The sequence below is a fragment of the Lissotriton vulgaris genome, unplaced genomic scaffold (assembly GCF_964263255.1).
Source record: "Lissotriton vulgaris unplaced genomic scaffold, aLisVul1.2 SCAFFOLD_1439, whole genome shotgun sequence".
Taxonomy (NCBI): Eukaryota; Metazoa; Chordata; class Amphibia; order Caudata; family Salamandridae; genus Lissotriton; species Lissotriton vulgaris.
In genome coordinates this window covers 383,728-409,044 of record NW_028248022.1, presented here as the reverse complement: position 1 = coordinate 409,044, position 25,317 = coordinate 383,728, and the positions used below count along the sequence as shown (strand labels likewise).

Here is a 25,317-nt window from a genome sequence, read left to right as displayed (position 1 = left end):
GGCTGCTTGATAGTCATTTACTGCGACGAGGAAATTCAGTATGGGAGATGGTTATGACAATGTTTATCAGGAGATGTCAGAAGGGTGCTGTATACGGCGTACGGAATTGAAAACTTTCTAACTGGTGCATAAAAAGAGAAATGCAAGGGCCAAGCAAGAGGAATAGGGTTTAGCTGCTGCACCAAGTTAATGTCTCATCTGCTATTAGTGTTTGGCCCTTCTCCAGCCAGTCCATTTTAGGGACATGCATTTGCTCCGGTAGCATGTGTAAATATCACTGTGTGGCCTGACTGTAATATGGCATCGCTTTCAGAGTTGTGCTGCAGTTCTTATCTTCCTCAGTGTTCTACTGAAATGTTTCATTCTATGGGACCCTTCTCATCTGCTAATTAATGTATCCACAGAAAATGAAAAGAGGAGGCGAGCAGTGTCAATTCATATTGTAGCCAGCTTGCTGTTCTCATTCTTTCTAATTCAAAATGCCTACAAAATAAACACCTTTAATTCCTTTAAAAGAATCGAAACAGAAATAGGTGCAAATCTCAACATTACTAACATTAAATGTTTGGCTTTGTTTTTTTTACAGAAAACAAAATCTGGTAATGTTAATGCACACTAACTACGGACGAGACAGCTCACTACACACCAGATGTTTCCAGGCCGGGGATTTCATGTTACAAATCAGTCTTCATAATCGTCAATGACACCATTTGTACAAACACACCTGATGACTGATTTGTAAGCAGAAACCCCGGCCTGGATCCATGTTGTTGAGTGGATTTGGAGCGGTCCTTAATTGTGAGCCATGATTGGATTGTGGAGATTCAGGTCCTGAATGTTAGAGCTACGCGTGTATGATCGCACCAGAAAGGGCAGCCGTGGAGCGTGCACGTAGGTTTCACTGTGGTGTTAACAACATGATCATTCCAACGCATTTCTTCATTCACTAGTCAAGGGTATTGGGCCACCAGGCTTTCAGGGTTGTAATGTTGAAAGGGCCTGTGCATCGTCTGCCCCGCATTGACATCTGCCTGCTACAGGTGCACCACAGAGCAGCTAACAAGATTTTTATGATGTGGCACACATTCACTGCCTCCTGCCAGCACCAGAGTGCAATTTAATGCTCTAGCAATGTCTCACACAGCATGAATGGGAAAATATTCGCTGTACCTCAAGTTCCAGGCTAGAAGCTGGTCTACTGTCGCTCCCCGTATGGACGTCCTAGGCCCAGGTTGGGGGGCTCTCCCTCTGATATGTTGTTTTTTGGCGAGGGCTTTGGGGTCTTGCTGGGAGTGTTCAGGCCTGTCGCATTAGCCTGCCATCTAGTAGCTGTATTGGAAATAGTCCTCGAAAGACCGAAAATCAATATATTTGGTGAACGTCAACTTGAAGATGTCATTAAAAAGGCCCCTTCTATGGCATCTGTAGGCCTAGCGGTTGACGCCATGTCTGGAGTACCCCTTGTTTCCAGTCGTAGACTTTCATTTAACATGACCATCATAACTCGGAACAATTCTAGAAGTGAGGTGCCAAATAAAGAGCAGATTTTCCCTCTCAAGGCTCCCAGCACACGGTAGTAGATTACCTTATTGTGATCTGAAGAGTACCACAGATGTGTAACATTGCTTTGGGAAGATGTCCTTCTCTGAGAATGTTTTTGGTGAGATGCTTGAGCATGCCAAAACTTAAAAAAAATATTCCCAGTTAAAAATAGAGATTTGTTGAGTTAGACATAAACATTTTTGCCTGTTTCCAAAGCCCGAAAAGAGCTGATGCCAAAACCCTCAAGGAGGCTCCCCGGTGAGGAATTTTCAACAGCCATAACAAAAGAAGGGGTTTGCCATGAGTCCTCTGCATGGCTTGGAAAGCTGTGCCACTCTTGGCATTTTTATTGACCTGCTGTCTGACCCATTATGGGGCTTGGGGGAGGGGCGAGTGCTGGGTGGCACAGGAAAGATCAGAACCGGTCCTAAACAGTGGTGTTTGAGACCGTTTGTCACTGGTGACTACTGGAGCCCGTCCTACTATCTGCACACTGGGCCCAGTACATCCCTAGTGCAGAGGGTACAAGGTCAGTACTCAACAACCAACCAACACACAGAGTAACAATGAGACCCCAGGAAGTCTCATCGTAGGTCTACAACCATTTGCTTTCTCTGGGTCCAGCTTTGACTGGAAACACACTGGTCTTCTAGACTCCTTCCCACTCTCAGCAGGCAGGCATCTAGGCACTAGGTATAACTTCAGCTCCTCTAGCAGGAAGTGTAGACCTCAGACAATGCCCCCTTACCCCTGGAAGAGTGTCCGTCAGACTCCAGCCCCGATTACACAGCAGTCCTCTGAGTACTCTGCAGAGCAATTAATTTCTTGGTTATTAAAAACCTGAAAGTCAAACAAGGTGGGGTGGTTCACGTCCCACCTTTAAACACACTTGCTAAACAGGGGATGTTGCTTCACTTTCTCAAACCTCTGAACCGGCTTGGGGAGGTTCATTTTTTCAAGTGTCCTTTTAGGCTGTTCTCCAGATGCGGCCTTTGTGTAATGTGATGCTACTCATAGCAGGTAGCACTGGGACTGACCCAAAACAATGTCACCCACAACATGAGCACAATGAAGAGGGAGGTTTCTGCACCTGGCTGTCTGTCAACAGCTTCTCTGAAGCAGTAATCATGGAAAGACGAAAGGGCCAGGCTGACCTCAAACTCTCCTAACCTTGAACAACAGAAAAGTCAGTCCCACTACGAAAGTGTGTGCCTTCCAGAATATTAACATGACACCTGTAAGGAAGATGGATTTATTTTCCAATGACATGAAAGTCACTTCAAAGTGGATTATTTCCATACTTGCAGCCATCACTTTCTTTGAAACTTCGGCAATGACTCTGCTTTTGGCATCACTGCATCAGGCATATCACTGTGGGCCGGGAGCACTGCTGAGGATGCGCCAGCTGTAGGAATCGTTGGGTGATCTGCACTCATTTACAGGGAAATTAGAATGATCTAGCGGTAGTGTTGGACCGGGTGAGTGGGGGGGGGGGGGGGCGCCTATTCCTTAAATCTGGGAACCAGATCAACCGAGATTGGGGAGAACACAAAAGGACCCATTGTCACAGCCTCTTAGCAATGGACTCCGACTTTGCTGGACTGCTAGGTCACATCAAAGAAATAATGACACACATGAAATTAATTTCTTTAGAGAAAGAACTTCATATAAATATTGATGAATGCTGTTTTAGCATATGTTGTGCAGTATCTGTAAAGGGGGTTGACAATATTTTGGGATACCTGGTGAAGTGTCTACCTGGAGTGAAGTGCTTTGAGATAAGGTGTGCTCTTTCTGGTAAGAGGGGTGAATGGAGTATGTTATGGGAGACCGTGATCTGCCTCTACCGAGGAAAATGGTCTGGATGTGTTTTTAGGAAGGATAGCAATGTCCTTCCTTGAGGTTTGAAAGCAAGTTGCTGTTCAGGTGCTAATCCAATTTTTCTCTTCCAGGTATCCCTCGACGCAGTTTGGAAGCCTGACAGGACTTCAGTCTCTCATAAGTGCTCTCTTCGCCCTTATACAACAGCCATTGTTCTTGGCCATGATGGGGCCACTAGAAGGAGACCCTCTCTGGGTAAGAAAGAGTCAGGGGAAATCCTTAGTAAGGAAAGATGCTCAAGAAAGATTCCCTGGGCGAAGGGGGGGTGCTAGAATAGTCTCTGGGCAAAGAAACGTGCTCAAAAAAGATTCCTTGGGCAAGAGAGAGGCTGGATGCGAATCTGGGTATGGAAGAGCCACTGGGTAAGGAAGGCTGCTGTAAGGGTATCCTGGTAAGGAAAGGTGCTTGAGAGCGAAGCCCTGGAGAAGGTAGGGTACCGAACATGCCTCTGTGATGGGACAGTTGCAGAAGAGGGATTCCTTGGGCAAGTTAAAGTGCTGGAACAATCTCTGGGTAGGAAAGTTTGCTGGAATAGTATCTTTATAAGGAAAGGTGCTCAGGAGAGATTCCATAAATAAGGGAGAGTTCTGAAAGAGACACTGCTATGGAAAGGTACCAGAAGAGTCACCAAGTAGGAAGGGCACTGGTAAGGAAATGTGCTTGAAGGAGAGTGTAACAACAAGTAGGGGAAGGTTGGGATCAACTGCGATCCAGTAGGGGGGCTGAGATTACCATTCATAGGAAAGAGAATGGAAGGTCCGGCCACAGTCGTAGCCCCAAGTATGGAGACAACAAGAAGATGACTGGGCTGTTCCTGGATGAAGGGAAGGAGAGGAGGAGGAAGGGAGGGAAACGGTCACTAGGAAGAGGGGGGGGGGCTAGTGCTCAATTGGAGGACCACCCCTGGGTATCCAATTTGTTGGATATATTGGCCTCACACACCCTTGCGAGTGTCATGCTTCATCATCGGCAATGCTCCTCGTTGAGCAGGCGGTGCAATGTCCAACGGGCTCACCTCAAAGAGGGGCTCTTTATCGGAGATCTTTTATCCAACTGCCTTATGGTGAAGTGTGGGTGAGGGGCCAGAAAGGAGTAGAAAGTGTGGGTGAGGGTAAAATGTGGCTCAAGGTACCGGAAACAATTTTATTCTGGTGGTCCTCGGCCACAGGTAAAATCAAGGATTGCCGGTACTCGTGAGAACTATGGTTTCTCAGAGTGATCCAGGGCTAAAAAGTGCAAAAGGTGTGTCCCTGGATAAGGGAGAGAGGTGAAATATTCTCTGAATTACAAAGGGCACTGGAAGATCTTTGGGTAAAGAAGGATGCTGGACAAGTCTTTAGGCAGGAACCCATTCTAGTGAGGGAGACTCACTGGAAAACCTTTTGTGTAAGGAGGTGCACAGTGACACTCCGTAGGCAATGGAGATTTGCGGGAGAGTGTATAAACGAACGGTTCTAGTGATTGACTAATATATAAAAATAAGGATTTAATAGTAACTGATGTGAGAAGAGACTCAGGCCTGATTTGACATGGATCACTGTATGGAAATAGTGATGCAGCAGCCCACTGTGTTTTATGCAATGACTGTATTTTCGCTGGATAGAAAACACATGAAGATTAAAGCCTGCAATACCTTTCTTTGTCCTATGCTTTGCCTTCCTTTGCCTTGGCAATGCTTTCTCCCAACTTATGTTTTGTATTTGGCAATAAATTATTGAGGAACTTTATGTTTCGTGATATGTGTTACTGCGGATACACATTCTCTGCATACTTCTGCCATCTAGTTTTACGCTCAGATGTTTGCAAGTTGTTTTTCTTCGAAGAACGGCTTTCGAGTTGTGAGATGCACTGTGACTCCATCCTCGGTAGGCAATGTGCATGGACACTCCACCCTCAGAGGCACCCTGATCTACCGACCCCCTGGACCACGCACACAATTCAGCGAGGACATCGCCGACTTCGTCAGCCCACATGCCCTCCCCTCCGCTGACTACATCCTCCTGGGAGACCTCAACTTCCATCTGGAGAACAACAACGACCGCAACACCAGCACCCTGCTCGACAACCTCACCAACCTGGGACTCAAGCAACTGGTGTCCACCCCCACCCACCTCGCCGGACACACACTCGACGCTGTCTTCTCATCCAGCAAGGACATCAACTTCAGCCACACCACAGAGCTTCAATGGACGGACCACAGCTGCGTCCACTTCACCTTCAAGAAAACAACGACCCACCACCACCAGCAACAGACCGCCCGCAGAAGCTGGAACAAGATCACAGCAGACCAGCTCGCCACCTCCCTGAGCCAGCACCCTCCTGCCAGCTCAGCGAACCCCAGCCAGGCCGCCGACAACCTCACGAAGTGGATCAGCAACTGCGCGGACGAACTCGCCCCACTGAGGACCCCGCCCAGCAGACCCGGCAGCAAGAAAGCCCCATGGTTCACCGACGAACTCAAGAGCTCCAAGAAGAACTGCCGAGCCCTCGAGAAAGTCTGGAGAAGGGAACCGACACCGGACAACAGGACCTCCTTCAAACTTGCCACCCGGAAACACCACCAGCTGATCCGCGCCGCCAAGAAAACAGCATTCAAGGACCGGTTGGACAACAACGCACACAACTGCAAGGAACTCTTCAACATCGTCAAAGAGCTTTCCAACCCCAGCGCAGGAAACAACGACATCACCCCATCGCAAGACCTCTGCAACTCCCTGGCTTCATACTTCCACAACAAGATCGCGGACATACACAACAGCTTCAACAACCAACCAACGCACACCATGACCGAACAACCACCCCCCACCACCACCCTCCACGCCTGGACCCCGATCAGCACCGAAGACACCATCCGCACGATGAACTCCATCCACTCCGGATCACCGACCGACCCCTGCCCTCACCACGTCTTCAACAAAGCCGACGCTGTCATCGCACCCCACCTGCGAGACATCATCAACACATCCCTCGACACCACCATCTTCCCCGAGAGCTGGAAACACGCCGAACTCAGCGCCCTACTCAAGAAACCAACAGCGGACCCCACCGACCTCAAGAACTACCGCCCCATCTCGCTCCTCCCGTTTCCAGCCAAAGTCATCGAGAAGACCGTCAACAAGCAGATGGCCGCTTTCCTCGAGACGAACGGATCCCTCGACCCCTCACAGTCCGGCTTCCGAGCCAACCACAGCACCGAGACCGCCCTCATCGCCGCCACCGACGACATCCGAGCCCTGATGGACAATGGAGAAACAGCGGCCCTCATCCTCCTAGACCTCTCCGCGGCATTCGACACGGTCTGCCACCGCACCCTAGTGCAGCGCCTCAGCAACGTCGGAATCCAGGACAAGGCGCTGGAGTGGATCACCTCCTTCCTCGACGGGAGAACACAGAGAGTCCGCCTACCACCGTACAAGTCAGAGGCCACCGAAGTCATCTGCGGCGTCCCCCAAGGATCATCTCTGAGCCCCACCCTCTTCAACGTCTACATGAGCCCCCTCGCGGCCATCGTACGCAAACACAACCTCAGCATAATCTCCTACGCCGACGACACCCAGCTGATCCTCTCCCTGACCAACGACCCCGCCGCCGCCAGAGCCAACCTGCACGAAGGGATGAAAGAGGTAGCCGAGTGGATGACGACCAGCCGCCTGAAACTGAACTCGGACAAGACGGAGGTCCTCATCCTGGGCCCCTCTCCCTCCGCCTGGGACGACTCCTGGTGGCCTCCCGCCCTGGGCACCGCACCCAAACCGACAGACCATGCACGCAACCTGGGCTTCATCCTGGACTCCTCCCTCTCCATGACCAGGCAAGTCAACAACGTCTCCTCGGCATGCTTCAACATCCTACGCATGCTACGGAAGATCTTCTGGTGGATCCCCACCGAGACCAGGAAGACCGTCACCCAGGCCCTCGTCACCAGCCGACTGGACTACGGCAACGCCCTCTACGCCGGGACCACCGCCAAGCTCCAGAAGAGACTCCAGCGGATCCAGAACGCCTCAGCCAGACTCATCCTCGACATCCCACGAACCAGCCACATCTCCGGACATCTGCGAGACCTTCACTGGCTCCCCGTCAACAAAAGAATCACCTTCCGCCTCCTCACCCACGCACACAAAGCCCTACACGACCAAGGCCCGAGCTACCTCAACAGCCGAGTCAACTTCTACGCTCCCAAACGCCACCTCCGATCAGCCAACCACGCCCTCGCCGCCGTCCCCCGCATCCGAAGAGCGACTACAGGAGGAAGGTCCTTCTCCCACCTGGCCGCCAAGACCTGGAACTCCCTCCCGACCGACCTGCGCCTGACCCAAGACCACCTCTCCTTCAGGAAGAAGCTGAAGACCTGGCTGTTCGAGCAGTAGCGGCTCCCCCCCCCCCAGCGCCTTGAGACCCCACGGGTATGTAGCGCGCTTTATAAGTGTCACTGATTGATTGATTGATTGAATGTTGCCATCGGGTTCAGATGTGTACTGACAGGGCTCAGAGACATGATGTGTTCTTATTGTTTCTGCTGGCGTGCATGGTGAACTATTGACACCTATACTCGGATAAACCTTGGTTGTATGCATTTGTCTTCGCCGTGACTCTATCCCAAGACCAACGTGACTGATCGACTGCCCAAAAGCCATGACCCACATGTCCCTTCATGTCATCAACTCCGACACCGGAGAATGCAAATCCCTAAAAGGCAATGGAAAAGTCAGTCGTCTTTACAGTACTGCCTCAGGTGAGAAGCAAAGTATCTTTGGTCTGGTCACTATTACATTTGTCGCCTCTACCTCTCCCACACTCTGCCCATGTGAAGCTTGCCTCTACTGCAGGTAAAAGAACAACTCCACCATCAGCTTGTGGTTGAAATGCCCGCCATGTTTAGCAAACAGGACCCCTTTTGCACTGCGGATGGTGAGGACGCTGGCCCTTGGTCATCTTACCCCACCATCTCTCGTCCAACCTAGAGGCAGTCTTTTCCAATGGCTCTGACACAGAGGAAGAAGGGTTTCCCTGACCTCCAAGACCAGCTGCCTGCGAATGAAGACCTCCATCGAAAGTAGGTTGGCTCCGTCACCCACTTCAAGCCTCCCAATCAGCCTCAAACTGAGGCAGAGCACCGCTCCCATGAGAGTTGAGCATCAAGCCACATGCACAAAGCATCACAGCCTGCAGGCCCCCCATCACCTTTGTGCGCCGGTTGGCACTGAACGAAGCCCTCAGATGCAAAAAAGGACACAAAGGATGTTGATGCCTCTCGGCCATCAGCACTAGACCTGAAGGATGTCTCCTTTCACATTTCCATCCGTCACGGCCACCGGCACTGCCTCCTCTTTGTGGTAAGTGGCAATCATTACCAAATCAAAGTGCTTCCCTTTGGTGTTAGCACAACTCCAGGAGTCTTACCAAAATGCCTAGCAGTGGTGGGTGCCAATTTAAGGAGTGGGAGCATCCAGGGCTTCCCCTGCCGCTACAATTGGCTGATCAAGAGTGCAGGCATGCAGGCAAAGAACTTTGCCTTGCCCATACCCAAGCTGCAATCTCCATGCTTCACGGCCTGGGTTTCACTATAAATGCCACAACATCTCCTGTACAACTCGTCCCGGTTCAACCCTTTCTGGGGTTAGTCAGTGTAGTCACAGTCAAAGCCTACCCCAGCCAGTAGAGGATGAGAGGATGTTGGCATTCCAGTAGCGCGTACCTCTTTTTCAGCCCAATACTTAACTCACAGTTATAACTTTCATGCGCCTCCTAGGGATCACTTCTGCATCGCTCATGCCTGGTTCCACATGCGCCCACTACAGGAATGCCTGTTGGATTAATGATAACAAGCAAAGGGTCATTGGGAGGATCTAGTACTGGTAAATGCCAGCGTACATTGCTCACTGCAGACATGGAACAGTGACAGCATGATGCAGGGCAGGCCTTTCTCAGACCCCATTCCACGAGTCACCATTACCACAGACGCCTCTCTTGTCAGTGGGGGGTACGTCTTGACCATCTACCCCACCTACTGTTTCTGTAAAGCGCTCTGATATCTGCAAGGATCTTGTTCGCGCTATATAAAACTTTAAAAATAAATAAATAAATAAATATGAAAATACAGGGAACCTGAGCCACCCTTCATCAGTGGCCCCAAATCAACTATCTTGAGCTACTAGCCATACACCTTTCTCTCAAGGCCTTCCTTCAAGTCATTCAGGGCAAAGTAGTTCTGATCAAGACAGACTTTATCCGCATGTATCCCCTTCAGAGGCATGGTGGCACCCAGTCCGCCGTCCTCCTCAAACACAGGAGACCCTGCACTTGGCTTCCCGCTAGGGCCTTGTAGAGCTGCTTATCAAGACATATCAACAAGTTCACGCAAGTCCAACTCGAGTACTTCAAGGACTTGGGCACCCCACAGATATAACTGTCCGCCACTCCCGGATACGCAAAATCCCTAGCTTCACCTCCGGGTACCTACACACACAGTCCCTGAGCAATGCACTTTGAATCAACTGGTCAGGGATCTTTGCCTTCGCTTTTTTGCCTCTCCTACTCTTCCCACATGTGGTTCAGAAGTTGGGGCAAACATCTCTTTTTAACACTTTTCCTGGTAGCCCCCATGTGGGCCAGACAGCCCTGATACTTAACATTCCTTTAGATGTCCATCAGCGCTCACAAGAAGATCCCCAGTAGATCGTACCCTCTAACAAGGCCAGATCAGACCCAAGGCAGCTAAATCTAGAAATCTTGCACCTGAGGTCTACTTACACTTCTCACAAGAATACCCTAGCCCTACCATGTGGACCCGCTGTGCTGCAAATAGAAGAGGTTAGTCCATTACTGCATCTCCAATCACCTTGACCCTCTCAAACCTGGTGTCCAGGATATTATTTGTTATCTTCTCTATCAGCATAAGTGAGGCTTTGCCTACACTTCTGTATGTCTTCACCTAGCAGGTATGGGCTAATTCAGGCATAACAGGGAACACTCCACCTTCTTTCGTATCCCAGTAATAAGAACTGCATGGGAGATCTCAAAAGGGTTGTCCCTCCCAGAAAGCCCAGTGCCCTGTAATTAACCTTAACCTGTTCCCCTCTTTGAGCCCTTGCATTCCTGCCCCTTACAGTTTCTCTCCTGGAATGTAGCTTTCTTCTTAGCCATAACATCTTTCAGGTGCATCAGTGAGTTGCATGCCCTAGCACTCCAAAAACCTTCCAATTAGAAGCAAAAGAAAGGGGTTTTCTCAAAAACAACCCAAAGTTCCTTTCCAGAGTGCTTTCTCCTTTCCCCCTCTACCAGAATATAGAGCTGCCAGTCTTTTCCCTCGAGTAGTCTCTGTAGCAGAGAGAGCCCTTCACACCCTAGATACTAAATGGGCTCTCGTATCAACAAGACCAAGCCCTTCCACAGGTCCAGCCAGTTATTTGAAGCCTTTGCAAAACCTCACAAAGGCCAGACGATTTCCAAGGCTGGTATTACCAGATGGATAGTCAAGTGCATCAAGATCTGCTATCATCAAGGCAAAAGAGCCCTCCCTGTTACCACCAGGGCATATTATACACGCCAGAAAGTAGCAACCCAGGCCTCCTTGGCACTACCCTTCTAGCTGGCATCTGTCAGTTAGCTACTTGGTCAACCCAACATGCTTTCACCAAAATGATTGTGTGGACAATTTCGCCTGCCATAGGGTGTAGTTGGCCAGACAGTCCTAAGAAGGTAATGTCAGATATCTGCATCATCCACACACTAGTCATCACCTGTAGCCTATGCAGGCCATGTGTATTTACAGGAACACCTGCTATGAACAGAAAATGTTACTTATGCTGTAAGCATGTGTTAGTAGCATGTTGTACTGTAGATTCACAGGCACTCATCCTTCTCAGAAGCGTGTGGCTTAGTTGGCACATCCCTTCTTTTTCAACGTACTTCCACAAAACACTTGGTGCACCATACTATGTTCATTAGCCTCTCCGTACTTACTCCCACCCACTGCGAGAAAAACTAACGTGGTGCCTCCCATTCGCATTGCCTTTTAAGGCTGGACTCACAGTGCATCCTGTGACTTGAAAGCCTTTCTTTGAAGAAAAACAACTTAAACACGCGAGCTCAACAGTAGATGGCAGTAGTCTGCAGAGCATGTGAATCTACAGCATTACACGCTATGAACAGGTGCTTACCGTATAACATTTTGCTTTAATGCGGAACTGCAACACTTTATGAAAGCACAAGAACGGTATGCATAACATGGCCACCTCCATAGGTATACTAAAGCACTTATATTTTAAGCAGCAAGGGAGTGTTTTTAGGCACTTCATTAAAATGTCTTTTTCAAGTTTTGCAACCTTGCACTTCCGTTTGCGCGCGGGTAAGGGAAAATCAAGCACATTATTTCTATTCCAATTATATGTCCAGATTGCCCGCAGGCCTGCACTGCACTACAAGGACAAAAATGCAGGGATCAAAATATGTCCTCCACAATGCTAACAGTCCTATGGGCTCCCACTCGACCCCTCACAGTTCATGCCCCTGGCTATGGAAAGGTGCTTGAAGCGACTTAGTGTAGGTAGGTAGGAATGGTGCTGGAGAAAGCCAGGGTAAGGATGGCAGCTAGGTGGCTCCATGTTTATGGAAGTTTCTGAGAGACTGAGAGCCAGTTGATATATTGGCGGGCAATCCTTTTTTCATCAGGGCAATGGAATCAATTATTCAGTTGCCCTGACGGGGGAGCTGCCTGCCAAATTCAGAAATGTCCACTGGCCCAGTAGACATTTCTAGCATTGACAGCGACCACCGTCACAGTGGCTACTGCCAATGTGTTTGTAAGTTTGACAGACCGCTCCATCAACAGGACAGAGCCATAGGGCCAACTTTCAAATATGAAAGCAGGATTTTTATTTTGAAATCAGAACACTGCCACCTGCTCCTTTCACCCCAACCTGTAGGGGCCCTGACCGCCAGGTTTTACGTGGCAGTGACGGGCATTGAAAATTGACTGAATGCCCGTCCATCTTAATTAGAAGAGCGGACATAAAGCCACGCCTCCGACGGCCCTTACTCCATCAGGCCATGGCAGAGGGGTTGGCTATGGCAGAGATAGAAGTCCCTGCCTTCGGTAAACCCACATCTGCTCGATTCTAAATAGCTGGGCTGGCCATCATGTTAGCAGGGAGGGAACTCCGTCGATGTTGCAACACAATTCCCTCCCACCAACATTTAAATCAGACCCTCAGTTTGGTGGTGAGAATGTAAGCTTAAGAAAGGGAATTGAAAAAATCTATTTTCCTATCTATGACCAGCGGTTCTTAACCTTTTGGCTTTTAGGGATCCACATTGAATCACTGCTGGAAGCTGGAGACCAAGCTGAGACAATTTGCACGATTTGGATCTCAAAACCTCACACAAAAATATAAAAACAAGTTTACATAAAACAGATTTACAAAATATGAAATATTTTATTTAACTCAAAGAAAAATATAGAATAAATCGAAATTTAAGGAGAAGTTCCTAGCTTTTCTTTTAGTTTTATTTCTCAGAGACATAGCAATATGCTAAACTCGAGCACATTATTTTGCTTCCGTTTTTTGCTCCTAATATGTGCTCCTCTTTGGTCGGAACATACCTGTGCGTCAAATAAGGCCATATGTCGCCTACACTGGATTCTGCTTGCTTTAGTAGGGCAGCTTTATTGAATCAAGCTAAGGATACCAACTTTATTTGTAGCCTCCAGGTCACAATTGCTAAACATTTACAGAGACATTTTGCTTTTTTATATATAAATACTTTATTAAACAGTTGAGGAGGCCACAGTAGGTGTCTGGGCCCCAGGTTAAGACCCGTTGCCCTAGAAGTTCTCTTTTTGTAAAGAATGATGTGGGTGGGTGCAAAAGGGCAAAGGCTATCAACAAGGGGTATGGATTATAGCTACAAATCTGTGCTTATATGATGCCCCCAGCTGTTCCTTTTTTTCCAGCCTCCCTCCCTGCATTCCCCGCACATTGCTTAATCAACCCATTCCCTCTTTCTCAACTTTCCCTTCATCAGAAATCACCCACTTTCTGCGCTCATCCTGTCCCTGATACTCTGCCTTTCTGCTCCATCCTGTAATGCTCCCATGCCACTTCTGGCTTTTATTGCCCATTCTTCCCATCTGCTCTCTGTGTGGTCGTCTTCTGTCCCTTCCTTCATTGTGATGCCTTCTTCCCTGCAGGTGAACGTGGGTCTGCTGGGACTGAGTTTGCTGGGATTCTGCCTGCCACTGTACCTCATCTGCTACCGCCGGCGCCTGGAGCGGCAGAGGAAGCAGAAGAGCGAGGATGCCAAGCTCTTCCAGAAAATCAATGGCTCGCCCAATCACGAGGCATTTGTGTAGCACTGGCGAGACTGCTGTCCTCCTTTTTGGGTGCTCCCCACGGCCTTCCACGCCCAGGCTCTGTCGACCTGGGATCGATAGCACACAAGTGGTCCCTAGAAGTGGAAAACCTGACCCTTTATCTACCTTCTTCTCTTTGCCAAGTGTTGTAGGGTCGTTTTTTTCAACTTGAATTATTTGCCAATTGCTCGAAAGAACTTTCTTCATTGAACTGCACTCCCCTCATTGGGGACCACCATTGGAAGGTCGCCAGCAGGGTCCAGGAAATCTGGGTCACCGACACCACAGACTAAAGCTCAGCTTCCTGATACTCTGTACAACTTGCCGCGTTGTATGAGGCCTTGCCCTTCTGTATGGCTCCTTGCCCATCTGTACAACTCATGCCCTACTATACCAGCACGACCATACCGCACCACTTCCTGCAGACCTGTCCATCTGCCCACCCTTCCAAAGGACTCCTTACCATGGAGGTATCCATTCTGTCCTATGATACTCTGTTGTATACCTCCCCTGCTTGTGCAACTTGCTGTTCCATCACACGCGCTCTGCAACTGAATGACTGTTCAGCTCTACAACTCAGTTCTGTTGTAGACGTATCTGCTCTGCTACAGGATTCTGTGCCCTGAGATGACCGTCGCCCCAGTGTATGAAGCCCTTTAATCTACTGTGCTTCTCCAACCTCTGCAATACTGTCCTGCCCCACTCGGCCTCCCTACCCATCTATGGTACCTTCCTATCAAGCCCCTTGCCTGCTGCATGTCTCGAGGCTCCGCTTCATAGCTCTGTGCCCAACTGGAAGATTGCCTGCTGTGCTGCCTGCCTCTGCTTGGCTGCGCAGTTACACACCCTGAAACACCTTGGCCCACCGTGTCAAGCCCTGTTCTCCTCTATGGCTGTGTAGCGCGCTGTAGCCCTAGTCCAGCTGTATTGCACCAGTCTCATCTCCACTACAGCCCCATGCTTTTCTGTTTAGTGACCACTATGAAACTCTTCCCTGCTACATCAGTCACTGCCCCACTGAGTAAGATGAGACACAGTCATGTTCAACATGATGCAGTCAGGCATCATGCTGTGAGAGCAGGGTATTGACTTGAGTGCTTGTTTTGTTTCTCTTACTCGTGTAGCTGTTTAAACTACACCTGGAGCCCTACCAAAATCAGCAGAGGGGGTTTGCAGAGGAAAACAGATACTTGCCCCCGACCCCAACTAATAACTGAGCAAGGCAGCTGGGTTTAGAATGTCCAACTAGAACGAGGATGCAGACCAGGGGTGCCCCACAGCCCTCAGCAGAAGGAGGCAGCCACTCAGCTCAGGGTTGTATGGCCACATGGGGCAATGGTACACCCTGGAAGCCAGAGGGCATAGTGGTGCTTTCAGGGCTCAGAGGCCATATCCATCCTTTCACACAAGCAGCACTGAGTAATCTATATAGTATTTTTTTAAGTATATATAACCTGCTGATTGAAGGAAATAATGTTGCTTCCTTCTGTCCCAGACCTCCTAGTTGGTGAATATTTCATGATTCTTTTAGAGCCAAGTCCAACCCTACCTATGACGCACTCCAGCTTGCCATGTTGAGTTTCTTATTCTCAGAGTGCAACACTGATGCCCTCGGTGTAGCCAGGGCTGCCTTCTGACGTAGTCTGTCTGGATCCATGACTTTCGGGTGTAGGCTATGCAATGTGTGGAGGGCCAGAAATCTCACTGCAGGGGAACCCGAAATTGCACTCCAGGGAGAAAGCATGGAAATGACAGGTATTGTGATAATGAAAATGACACTTGGCTTCTAAAGGTTAGTAGGGCAGACATGTTTTTGGGTGAGCCACTGGTGCACAGCCTCAAGAGTTCTAATAGCGCTTCTACCTGAGCTAAGCCTTCCCGGGGTGGAAACGAGCACTTTCCGCAGAATAATGCACTGTGTCTTTCTCAGGTGTGTACAGTTAAGGTCATCAGGGTCTACCACAAAGCCTGCCAATAAGAAACACATACAGGGAACTTACCACACAGACATGTGGCAAAAGGCAAGGACTGAATGGTAGATATACGTGCCAAGTAACAACAGCAAAGTATAATCAACATACATTGGCTAAATGGGCACCTTTAGCTTAAAGTCTCAGGTCTCAGCAAAGAAGGGTATTGTGGCTGTCTTTCATGAGAAGATCCAGGGCCATGGAATGTCTCATCTTGTGTGCCTTCTGAGAGTACAGTTTTCTGTGTGTTACCCAGACCGAGACTGGATAAGCCCTGGAATCATTAGAGGCACACTGGTCTGACAGCAGTGTTTTAAGGACACATTCTGGGCTAAGAACCTACTGTAGCAAACTCTGCCTCCTGTTGTCCCAAACCGTGGATAAAGGCTTGTCCCCTTTCATCACTGCATAGAAAAGGGGCAAGGCACCATTCTCTGGAGTCACCTGCATTCTTCTGAGTTACTACAGTGAGGGGCCTCCAATACCTGCAATGGGATCCCTCTTTGATTCTCAAGAAAGAAGCTAGTTTCTGACTCTCGGTTAGCGAACAGAGTAATAGTTTCCACATATTCGTATGCAGACCCAGGCGTGTGCACTCCAGTCGCAGATGAATGGGAGCTAACGGGAAAGGCAGATGGTTTCTTGGCTCATGCAATATATTAACAAGGCCCAGACTAGCTACCCACACCGCACACATATCCTTTTTCCAACCCTCTCTTTCAACACCTGGCATCCTTATTATTTTGCTTTGTTTCTCGCTGTCGGGTAAAGGAATCCCAGACACTGCAATATCCATATGCGGGCACTCTGTGTGATCTTGTGCAATAAGAGACTTGTTCAGTTCTTCGTTTACCAAGCCTCATAACAAAGAGCATCTTGACACATTTTAGAACGAGATTCACACAACAGTAAAGCATACACGCTACCAAAACAAAATTGAGTTACAACGTAGTTCAACGTTCAGAGCACTTTTTGTCATTGCAGATATCAGCACTTTTTAAAGGAGGTGGTCAGAAATTGCACTTTTGCTGCAAGAATCCATGTCTCGGCCCAGCTTGAAAGACCACAGAGGGGTGAGGGAGTGCTGAAAATGCTGGAGAACAGGCACGAATGATCTCCTGGGTACCACATCATCTCTCGAGATGTCACATCGTTAGGAATGTTAAGTAACTATTTTATCTCGCAGAAGGCCAGAAACAGATATTTGAGGTGTTGGAAACTTCTTTTTTGGGACTCGACTCTTCTGTGTGGAGAACAGAGGAGGTTTGGTGGGTAGGGGCTTGAAAATGTCTCTTTCGGGGCTAGTATTTACCCTTATTACTTTGCACTGTGTAAAAGAATCTTCCTTTTCTGACACCATCCAGTGTTGATTGGTGTCCGACATGGCACATGATGGAGGACTCTACACTTTATTTGGATACCTGACAAGGCTGACTGCCAAGTAACTGAGCAAGGGGGAGGGGCTCAGCTCTTCACCTGTTTCCCATCCCTGGAATTCTATCCAACCCTTTAGCAATTATATTTCATGGAACATTATGATTTCAGTATCCAACAATAATTTTTTTTTTACTAAGGCATTTATTAAAAATGTAATTTCAGGCATTATTTAAAATGTGGGGGGATTTGCTTTGTTCTTTTATCATTTCAGAGACGTTCCCCACACAGTACTTTACTTTTTTTTTATTTTATATATATATATCAGTGTGTTTCACTTTCAGGAATTTTTTTATATGATTCTTTTGGAATGTTTCGAATATAATTGTGTGATAATTAAAGCCACATTTGGATCAGGAAGAAACTTTGTGTTGAAAGTCTCTAATGTTTCCTTGCTGCATTCAGTATTTAATCAGGATGCCGGAGTGGACACACAGACACCAGCAGTAGGTTTGCCTCCATTTGATACATATTGCGTATTTTTTTAAATATTCTCTGTACTACTGGCACATTTGACTTTTTTCATTATGGAAAGCTTTTTAACAAATAAAATTCATAGTAGATTTTTAATTAGCAGTGCTTACCATCACTAGTCTTATGGACTTTTATTAAGCATTACAGCCGCACCCTTTGTGTTCTGGTCATAGCTCTGTTCCGCTGCGGCTTGTGCCGATTGCGCAGAGGGCGTTTCTGACCGGAAACTGTTTGATTCTTCTTCTGGGTCATTAGGGGCATCCGGTGCCTGTACACCAGTTCTTGCGGCATCCTGTATCTAATCAGGATGCCGGAGCAGACACGTAGACACCAGCAGTAGGTTTGGCGCCATTTGATACATACTGCACATTTTAAAAATATTCTCTGTACTACTGGCGCATTTTACTTTTTTCATTTTGGAAACTTTTTAACAAATAAAATTCTTAGTAGATTTTTTAATGAGCAGTGCTTACCATCACTAGTCTTATAGACTTTTAGTGGGCATTCCAGCAGCACCCTTTGTATTCTGGTCCTATCCCTGTCACGCCGCAGCATGTGCCGATTGCGTGGAGGGCATTTCAGACCGGAAGCTGATTCTACTTCTGTGTCATTAGGGGCATTCGGTGCCTGAGCGCCAGTTCCTGCTGCATCCAATATTTAATCAGGATGCCGGAGCGGACGCGCAGCAGATGCATCCAGTGGGCGCTCCGAAGGAGCGCCAAAGGCAAGCCTGGCTGTGCCCATTCGCGCCTGGACCGGGCCCAGGGCCACAACCCCTGTCCGTTCCTTCCAGAGTGAGGGGCCTACTGCTCCATACTCATAAATAAATAAATAAGGAGCGCACTAATGAGCGTTATGACTTCTCATAAAATAAACATGGCTTTTTTCACCAAAATGTGGGCTGATAGTACTTCCGACCCCGATCTGGCTTTAGCAATTCCTACAGGTTTTGCGATCATCAGAAGTGATCGACAAGACGAACGGGGTGGGGGCTAGCTATCATCCTCAAAGATACTTTGACAATAAAGGTTTCCCCCATAGGAAGTAGCCCAGATATGAACTGCTATCTTTCAGAATCACCCTTAGCGAAAATTATACTTTAAAAGGACAGTTGCTCTACAGACCTCCTGGCTAAAAAACAGTGTTCGAGGTATATGAGCTGCAGATTACACACTGTGCATAGATTGCCACCTAGTGTTGGGCCCAGATGTTTGCAGTTTGTTGTTGTCCTGAAAAGTTCTTTGGAAGTCACAAGATAGGTGACACCTCCTTTGAACCACGTTGCGCATGGGCATCAGCTCCATCCTCAGATTGTTTTTTTCCACCATCAGGCTCGGATGTGTTTCCTGCGCTCCGGTTTGGAACCGAATGTTCGAGGCATATGGGCTGCAGATGGTACATTATGAATAGATCGCCATCTGGTGTTGGGCTCGGATGATTGCACTTTGTTTTTCTCTTGGAGAGTCTTTTGTCTCTTGGTGACTCCTCCCTTGGTTGGTAGTGCGCATGGGCATCGGCTCCATCCTTAGATTGTTTTTTTCCGCCATCGGGTTCGGATGAAGATCGAGACGCTCCAGATCAACTTCGCAAGAAAGTGATTTTCGGCGCGTATTCCATTTCCAATTCGACGGTATTGTTATTCGAACGCGTTCATTTCCATTCCGGCGCGTTACAAATTCAAAATAGAAGAGAAAAACTTGGAGCTACGTCGAAGAACAGGAGGCCTTTCTCGACGCAGTCAAGCCCGGAGTCCATGGAAAGGACTCCATTCAAAAAATGTCCAACGTGTGGTGCTAAGTTCCCACACAAGGACCTACACGAGGTGTGCAACCTCTGTCTATCGCCTGAACACGAATCCAGGGACTGCGAAGCCTGCGCAGCATTCTCCTCCAAGCTAACGATTAGAAATCGTCGAGCTCGAAGACACGAGGTTTCCAGAATGCAGGCGGAAGCGATCCCGGAGCTGTTCGGAGACGAACAAATCGAGGAAGAAGAGGACCAGTCGGGGTCGGAAGGGGACCAGTCGGAGGTTGAAGAACTCATCGAGCAACAAACCCGTGAGTGACGACGTCCCCTTACCGAAAAACCGACCCCGTGCGGTAACGACCCCGCCCTCGGGCCCGGTCAAACCGCTGAAAAAAGTTTCTGATGCCCCGCCTTCAGGCCCGGCAACGAAACCGAAACTGAAACCGAAACACTCGGACTCCCACCATGTCGGATCCGAGAAAAGGGCGACATCGACTTCGGCACCGAGGCTACATACAAAGGACAGCCGGGATCGAAACATTCCATGTCGAAACATAAATATGACTTATCGCCCAAGAGACACTCGATACCAAGAAAGTCGGAATCGAGCAAACATTCAGTTTCGAAAACAACAAGATCTGACGATCGAAAACAAAAGCACCTCTCGGAACCAGGACCCTCGGTACCGATTCAGGAGCAACAGACAGATCCCAAACAAAAGATCTTGTTTATTGATCCACAAACTGGGAAAGTGGTCACGAAGAAGAGAAAGAGTGAACAGTCAGAAGATAAACCTCTTCAAAAAAGAGAACAATGGGGACGAATATAACTCCTCCTGCTTCTCCTCGTCCTAGAGTAACACCCTCTTCTCCTATTCCTCACAATAGGCCAAATATTCCTACACCTTCCACACCAAGACCAGCTACACCTCAGTCAGATGTAGACAGTGATCTGGGGGAGGGAGAACCTCAAGGGGATGACGAAACTATCCCAGATGAGGAGGATCCATGGGAAAATTATGATGTAGGGTCAGATGAGGACAACGACCCAGAGCTATATCCCTCAAAGCCTTCACCACCTGATGATAACACAGGTTTTGTGCAGCTCATTAATAGGGCAGCAAAATACCATAAGGTAGATATACATACAGAACCTCAAATAGAGGATTTCTTGTTAGAGACTCTACCTAATGCACAGAGAACATCAGGTACTCTTCCTATGTTGAAGGGTCTTCTTACTCACACAGATGAGATATTCGAAAACCCAGTGAGAGCCAGGGTGTTAAACCCAAGAATTGATAAAAAATACAAAGCGGCCCCAAAGGACCCAATATTTATTAGAGGGCATGTACCGCTAGACTCGCTGGTGGTCTCAAACGCTCGTAAGAGAGCAAACTCATTATCTACAGGAGAGGCTCCTCCACCAGATAAAGAGTCAAAATTAATAGATGCATCAGGTAAAAGAGTAGCATCACAGGCAGCGAATAGCTGGCGTATAGCCAATACACAAGCACTACTCACACGTTACGACAGGGCACATTACGATGAGTTAGAAAAACTTCTTACACATCTCCCAAAAGAACATCAGAAGAAGGCAGACCAATTAATACAGGAAGGTAAAATAATAACAAATACTTCCATTAAGTGTGCATTAGACGCAGCAGACACTGCAGCAAGGTCTATTAACACTAGTGTCATGCTAAGAAGGCACGCATGGCTTAGAATCTCAGGATTCAAACAAGAGGTACAAACAGCCCTACTGAACAAACCATTTGATCAGAAGACATTGTTTGGTTCAAGCACAGACGAGACATTAGAGAAAATGAAGAAAGATACGGAAACGGCTAAGTCAATGGGAGCATTGCAACAGCCAACACACAGAGGTTCCTTTCGTAGATCCACCTATAGAGGGGGCTCAAAGAACACAGGAACGAATCAGCAATCCACATCTTTCACACCAACATCACCCAGAGGTAATTCAAGAGGCAGTTACAGAGGTAACAACAATAAGGGAAGATGCCGCGGAAATAATAATAACCGCAACGCCTCAACACCAAAACAGTGACTTCATAGAACTCCCCCCAGACCACATAACACCGGTCGGGGGACGTCTATCACAGTTCCTACCTGTCTGGGAAAACATCACGTCAGACAAGTGGGTGAGACAAATTATCCAACATGGTTATTGCCTAGAACTCACAGATACCCCACCAAACATCCCCCCCAAACAGCGTCCAATGAGTCAAGATCATCTGACATTGTTAAGAGAAGAAGTGCTAGCACTTCTACAAAAGCATGCAATAGAGAAGGTCCCAAAAGATCAACAGGGTACAGGAGTATACTCTCTATACTTCCTGATCCCCAAAAAGGACGGGTCCCTACGACCAATATTAGACCTCAGACCTCTCAATGCTTACATAAATTCGGAGCACTTCCACATGGTCACGCTCCAACAAGTACTCCCTTTACTGAAGAAAGGGGACTTTCTTTCTACACTGGATCTAAAAGACGCTTACTTTCATATCCCAATTCACAAAGCCCACAGAAAATACCTAAGGTTTGTGTTAGAAGGACAACACTATCAGTTCAAAGTCCTTCCATTCGGTGTCACAACAGCACCGAGAGTTTTCACAAAATGCCTAGCTGTGGTGGCAGCACACCTAAGAAGACAACAAATACATGTCTTCCCATACTTGGACGATTGGCTAATAAAGGCCAAGTCAAAGGAAGAATGTCTTCACAACACACAGAGACAATTCAATTGCTGCACCACCTAGGGTTCACGGTGAACTACAAAAAATCACACCTGCAACCAAACCAGATTCAGCAATACCTGGGGGCTACAGTAGACACAGAAAAGGCAATAGCATACCCCAACCCAATCAGAGTACAGACAATGGTCGGGTTAATACAAAGATTTCAACCACAACACTCACTACCAGCACGAGTGTTTATGCAACTATTAGGCATGATGTCCTCCTGCATACTGCTAATACCACATGCCAGACTACAAATGCGCCCACTACAAGAGTGTCTAGCGACACAGTGGAATCAGGCTCAAGGGCAGATTACAGATCTGGTGTTGGTAGACGACCGGACGTATCGCTCTCTGAAGTGGTGGAACACAGAAAACATTTCCAAGGGACAGTCGTTCCTAGAGCCAATTCCACAAATGATAATAACAGCGGACGCATCGCTCTCCGGATGGGGAGCGCATATGGACAGATACACAGTACAGGGGAAGTGGAGTGTGCAGCAAAAGAAACTGCACATCAACTACCTAGAGCTATTAGCAATATTTCTAGCACTAAAAGCTTTCCAAATGCAAATAACAGGCAAAGCAGTCCTGATCAGAACAGACAACATGACTGCAATGTATTATATTCAAAAACAGGGGGGGGACACACTCTCTCCAACTGTCCAGACTAGCACAGGACATATGGAGATGGGCCATTCCTCAAAAGATCTACCTGTTAGCGGAACACCTACCAGGAGTTCAAAACCAAATAGCAGACATCCTAAGCAGACAGTCAGAACAAGTACACGAATGGGAGCTGCACGACCAAATACTACAGCCATTCTTCCAAAAATGGGGGCAACCAGAGATAGATCTGTTTGCCAATCATCAGAACGCAAAATGCAAAGAATTCGCATCCAGGTACCCACACCAAAGGTCCCAGGGCAATGCACTGTGGATAAATTGGTCCAACAGATTTGCTTACGCGTTCCCTCCTCTACCACTAATTCCATTACTGGTTCGGAAACTGCAGCAACATTCAATGACAATGATACTAGTGGCACCCACGTGGGCAAGACAGCCGTGGTTCACCACGCTGCTACAACTCTCACAAGTACCACATCAAAAGCTAAGGTTATTACCCATGCATCTTACACAGAACCATGGAGAAATAATGCACCCAGATCCCAAACAACTGAACCTAGCGATCTGGCTCCTGAGGTCATAGAGTTTGGGTATTTAGATTTACCACCAGAATGCATGGAAATCATCAAACAAGCAAGACGTCCTACCACCAGAGCATGCTATGCAGCAAAATGGAAGAGGTTTGCTATACACTGTAACAGTAAGCACATCAACCCTCTGGACGCATCTACTAAACAAATCATTTGCTATTTGTTACACTTACAGCAATGTAACCTAGCATATACCTCTATCAGAGTGCATCTAGCAGCCATAGCGGCATACCTACAAAACAGACAACATCTGTCACTGTTCAAAGTACCAGCAATTAAAGCTTTCATGGAAGGACTCAAAAGAGTCATTCCACCAAGAAGACCATCTTCCCCAGTCTGGAATCTCAACATAGTGCTTACCAGACTAATGGGGCCACCATTTGAACCTATGCATAGGTGTGAAATACAATTCCTCACATGGAAGGTAGCCTTCCTCATAGCTATCACGTCACTTAGAAGAGTAAGTGAACTGCAGGCTTTTACGATTCAAGAACCATTTATGCAGCTACACCAAAATAAAGTGGTTCTTAGAACAAACCCAAAATTCTTACCGAAGGTTATTTCAGCATTCCACATCAATCAGTCAGTGGAATTACCGGTTTTCTTTCCAAAACCACAAACAGTAGCTGAAAGAGCCCTACATACCCTGGATGTTAGAAGGGCCATATTGTACTACATAGAAAGAACACAAACTTTCAGAAAGACAAAACAGCTATTTGTTGCGTTTTCTCCCACACATAAAGGCAATCCCATCTCCAAAGCGGGCATTGCCAGATGGATTGTAAAATGCATTCAAATATGCTACTTAAAGGCAAAGAGAACATTAACTGTTCCTCCTAGAGCTCACTCTACACGTAAACTAGGAGCATCTATGGCATTTCTGGGGAACATTCCACTAGTTGACATATGCAAAGCGGCTACCTGGGTTACACCGCACACCTTCACAAAACACTATTGTGTAGATGTGCACACAACACAACAAGCTAGAGTGGGACAAGCAGTATTAAAAACATTGTTTCAGACAGTTGCAACAGACACGGGCGACCACCGCTAGGGAGAGAACTGCTATATAGTCTATTCATAATGTACCATCTGCAGCCCATATGCCTCGAACGGAATATGCTACTTACCAGTATGCATCTGTTCTTGGCATAGAGGGCTGCAGAGTGGTACATGCCCTCCCAGCCTCCCCGGAAACCTGTGTCTGTTCCAACATTATCTTATTTAGATACACTTACATGGGCACTCTTATCTGTATTCTACTATACTACTCCATCTAACCCTACTATGGCAAAACAATCTAAGGATGGAGCCGATGCCCATGCGCACTACCAACCAAGGGAGGAGTCACCAAGAGACAAAAGACTCTCCAAGAGAAAAACAAAGTGCAATCATCCGAGCCCAACACCAGATGGCGATCTATTCATAATGTACCACTCTGCAGCCCTCTATGCCAAGAACAGATGCATACTGGTAAGTAGCATATTCCTTTCTTTGGCGCGCAATCCTCACCCAGTTCGACGGTATTGTTTTGATCGTGCTCCACATCTACGCGATTCTTCACCACTTCGAAGTCTTCAATTCCGGTCGTCGATGAAGGCCTTCGGGCCTACCTGGGCCTTACTCTCTGGCTCATGGAAAAGACGCCATTCAAGAAGTGTCCTCAATGTGGGTCGAAGTTTCCCCAGACAGATCTACATGATGTGTGTAACCTTTGCCTCTCACCGGAGCACAAGCCCAAAGACTGTTCTGCCTGTGCCTCTTTCCGCTCCAAGAAAGCGATTCGGGGCCGACGAGCTCGAACAACAATGGCTCGCTCGTCAGCGTCGATTCCCGACGACATCTTTAAAGAAGGCGTCTACGTGCCAGAACACCAGCAGGCCGAAGAAAGTGCCAGGCTGAAGAAAGTGCAGACGTCGAGAACATCACTCCAGCTCAATGGGTC

The 25,317-nt window shown here is 47.8% G+C and overlaps 1 protein-coding gene across 1 annotated transcript in view; it reads left to right on the top strand.

Moving 5' to 3' along the window:
- The window catches only part of LOC147664950 (large neutral amino acids transporter small subunit 4), a 74,462-nt gene extending 56,917 nt beyond the window's left edge, over nucleotides 1–17,545 (top strand). The window contains exons 13-14 of the mRNA XM_086949866.1: nucleotides 3,495–3,618; nucleotides 13,616–17,545. Of these exons, the coding sequence (XP_086805992.1) occupies nucleotides 3,495–3,618; nucleotides 13,616–13,777 (286 nt within the window). The 3' untranslated portion in view covers nucleotides 13,778–17,545. The remainder of the gene's footprint in view (nucleotides 1–3,494; nucleotides 3,619–13,615) is intronic.
- Nucleotides 17,546–25,317: the final 7,772 nt, after the last annotated feature.